This window comes from Amia ocellicauda, chromosome 14 (genome assembly GCF_036373705.1).
Source record: "Amia ocellicauda isolate fAmiCal2 chromosome 14, fAmiCal2.hap1, whole genome shotgun sequence".
Lineage (NCBI taxonomy): Eukaryota > Metazoa > Chordata > Actinopteri > Amiiformes > Amiidae > Amia > Amia ocellicauda.
The window spans coordinates 10,765,853-10,769,279 of NC_089863.1; the positions used below are offsets into that span (position 1 = coordinate 10,765,853).

Below are 3,427 nucleotides of genomic sequence, written 5' to 3' on the forward strand. Positions count from 1 at the left end.
GATATGTATTTGTCTGCTGTCAATATATTTCCATACACAATTGTCTTGAGTTCAAATTTTATATATATATTAGACTATGCTACTAAAATAAATGTAGCATTATATTGTGTAAATGGCATTCACATTTTAATATGAATAACATTTTGCCAATGTGCACTAGCATTAGCATGTCAGCACCAGCGCTCTCTATACGCTGCAAACAATCGCACAGATTTGCTAGTAGAGGCCCAGCCCTCTTCACTGACTTCACTTCCCACAACAAACCTAATCCTTAGTACTGGACTAAAGCTGGGGATCAGCTGGTCTCCAACTTTGCGTGACATGACAGGTACTAACTTTAGTACACAGCTGGGCATGATCTTGAGATCCTAGTACGCAACATAGTACAGAGCACCATACTAATTCTGAGAGTTCATTGCAATTGACCCAATGAGTTTATATTGTTGCAGCTTCTATGTTTGAAAAGGTATTTTTGTCATCTTAATTAGGTGCTTCTCACAGCATCTCTGGCTTGTGTTTTCAAGATTAAGAACACTCCCCTCCCCCTTCCTCTCCATCCTCCTCAGATTCGTGAGAGCGGCACAGAGAGAGAATCCTGGTGGATAAGCCCCCAGGAGCAGCTAGGAGAAGCAGAGCAGGAGGAGCACTGGGCTGCTGAGCTCCAGGCAAGACCCCCCCTGATCAGCACAGCACAGACTCCTCCAGCCCCACTGACCAGCACAGTACAGACTCCTCTAGCCCCACTAGGATACCATGGGAAACCTAACAGACTGTGACCACCTCTTTACCCTGGGTGCTCTCCCCATGTTCACAGTGGTCCTTCACTACATCCTGCTGGTGGTTGGGCTGCCCACCAACTGCTTAGCCATTTACGGTCTCCTCCGACTGGTCAAGGTGGATTATGTGACACCTGTCTATGCCGTCAATCTCCTCATCAACAACCTCATCCAGTTCTCCACCATACCTTTCTACATCAGCAGTTTAACCAACAGATACGCTTGCAGCTGGGAATTTGTGAATCTAGTAAGTGGGTCCATCTTTGACGTCTGTGTGTGTGCTGGTGTTGGCTTCCTGGTGTGTATCGCCCTGGAGAGGTACATGATTGTAGCCCACCCTCTGTGGTATCGCAGCAGCCGCAGCCTGCGGTACACCCGGCTTGTCTCCTTGGCCATCTGGGGGTTGTCCGTCTTTGTTGTCTCCATCAAAAGCTCCCTGGAGAACGTGAAGCCGACCGCAGGGCAGGTATTTAATGTGGTTTACCTGCTGATCCTCTTCCCCATCCCTCTGGTCCTTCTCATCTTCTTCTACGCGGCCACCTGGAGAGCCCTGAGTGGAGTCAGCTCGCTGCCAGCTGCAGAGAGGCAGAGGATCCTGCGCACACTGGCCCTCGTGCTCTTCATCTTTGCCTGCATCTTTGGGCCATACTTCCTGCTTAATCTCATCATCGACACCTTGACGTTCATGAAGGAAAATATTCCTCAGGGGCTGCTGGATTGCCAAAGAATCACCATGAACATCCGGTGCCTCAACCCCCTCCTGGACCCCTTCCTGTACATGTTTCTCAGGAATGACATCAGAGATGCACTGGACTCTTTCCCCTGTTGCCTGAGGATGGTCAGTGTGAGGAATTGCTGCAGGAGAGCCAGCACAGATCAGCAAGACATTGTCACAGAGACAGTCCAGACTCAGCCTTACACTGAGAAATCACATACTGTGGACTTAAAGAGGTCTGTCAGTGATGTGTCATGACTGATCTGGTACCACTTTGATACAACCCATCAGTTGAGCCATGCTCTAATTGCTGCAAAAAAATTATTATTATTATTTATATAGAAATTATCTGATTTAAAAGAACTGTATTGAATCACTGTTTTCATTATTTGAGTGACCAACAGGGTATCCCAAGTCCTGCAGGTCTTAAACTTAGCTTAACATCCTGAATAAATAAATTAAGAGTAATTGAGAACAACAAAGTCATTAATGCAAGGTCAGTTAAACCATCATTGGTCATCACAGGGCCTGCTTTAATAGTTCACTGAGTTTCAGACCAACATTAAGCCAACAAATTACTACAATACTGAACACCGGAAGCGAAACCGCTGAGGTTATAAAAACAGAAATATCATGGGAGTGAAATCAGTAGTTCAAGGTTTTTGTGATTGCACTATGGAGCCTACCATGACCATCTTTAATAATGAAAGCCCAATATACTATTCTGTTCAGTGTTTTCTTCAAAAAGCAACAAGCCCTGATTCTCCACTATGGGCACACGGCCCAGGGAAAGAAGAGGAAGGGCAGCTTACCCACAGCTGACAGTCAGGCCCATTCTGCTCTCTTGTTGTCATAATCTGAGGAGCGCTGGATCTCTCCTACTGCAGTGGAAAGCAGTGGGTCTCAGTTGGCAGCAGCTCCCGGGAAACAGGTCGGAGGCTCACAAGCAGCCTTGAAGTAGAACTCACGAGGGGGAGTAAAAAAAAACACTGGTGATACCTTCTCCCCCACCTCGTGTCAAATCTTTCTCTTATCGGCTCTTCAGTATATCAGATTGAGACAGGACTGCAATATCACTGCCACACAGAAGCTCAACACATCCCCCAAATATCCTCTGCCACTGGACAGACAATTTTCTACCTCCTGCCTCTGGTCCTCCTTGTGTTTTCCTGCGTTCACACCTGGAGAGCCCTGGCCAGACCTGCCTCAGTGCCAGATGCAGAGAGGTGAGGGCTATGTGGATGGCAGTCCTTGCCCTGCTCATATTCACTGTGTAGTGCTTTAGGCACTGAAACATTTATTGTTACACTTACACAGTGGAGGATGATCATTTGACTGTATCCTGTGTCTGGAAACACACTGCGATTAGGACAAGAGTCGAAGAGAGTGGGAAACAAGACTTTCTTGTGGGTGCTTCTATTTTTGGATTGCCAGTAAAAGCACAAAATATCAAAGAGTTATTTTACTGAAGAACAGTGACAGAGAAGCAGGCTGGAGGCTTACAAGCAGTCATGAGACAGAAGTCAGAGGGGGAAGTGAGAGGTAGCCACAGGTGATACCATCTTACCCAGTGTCAGCTCTTTCTCTTATCATCTCCTCAGCCCATCCGACAATACTGCGATCTTGCTGCCACCCAGAAGCTCAGCACTGATAATTCCGCCCCTTAGGCTGTGAGATACAAACCTGGCTCACCCTATCACTGGCTTTCTCCACTGATGATGCAGCTCCTTCTGCTGCAGCTCTTAGACAGCAGATCTTGGTCAGATCTCACAGACACCTGGATTAATTTTCCTCATGGAGAGAAAGAACTGACACACCTACAGCACTGTCTCCGGAGATCCTCCAGTCTGACTCAGGTAAGTGAGAAAATACCTGGAGTCACTGAGATGAAACTTGCAGTGTCTTGAAACTGTTCTTTGGCACATGGAATAAAGAC

The 3,427-nt window shown here is 46.9% G+C and overlaps 1 protein-coding gene across 1 annotated transcript; it reads left to right on the top strand.

The window, feature by feature from the left end:
- Positions 1–753: 753 nt before the first annotated feature.
- On the top strand, positions 754–3,158 carry LOC136768135 (ovarian cancer G-protein coupled receptor 1-like). Its single transcript, XM_066722187.1, has 2 exons — positions 754–1,614; positions 3,093–3,158. Exons 1-2 carry the CDS (start codon positions 754–756, stop codon positions 3,156–3,158), a joined length of 927 nt encoding a protein of 308 aa, XP_066578284.1.
- The last annotated feature ends 269 nt before the right edge of the window (positions 3,159–3,427 follow it).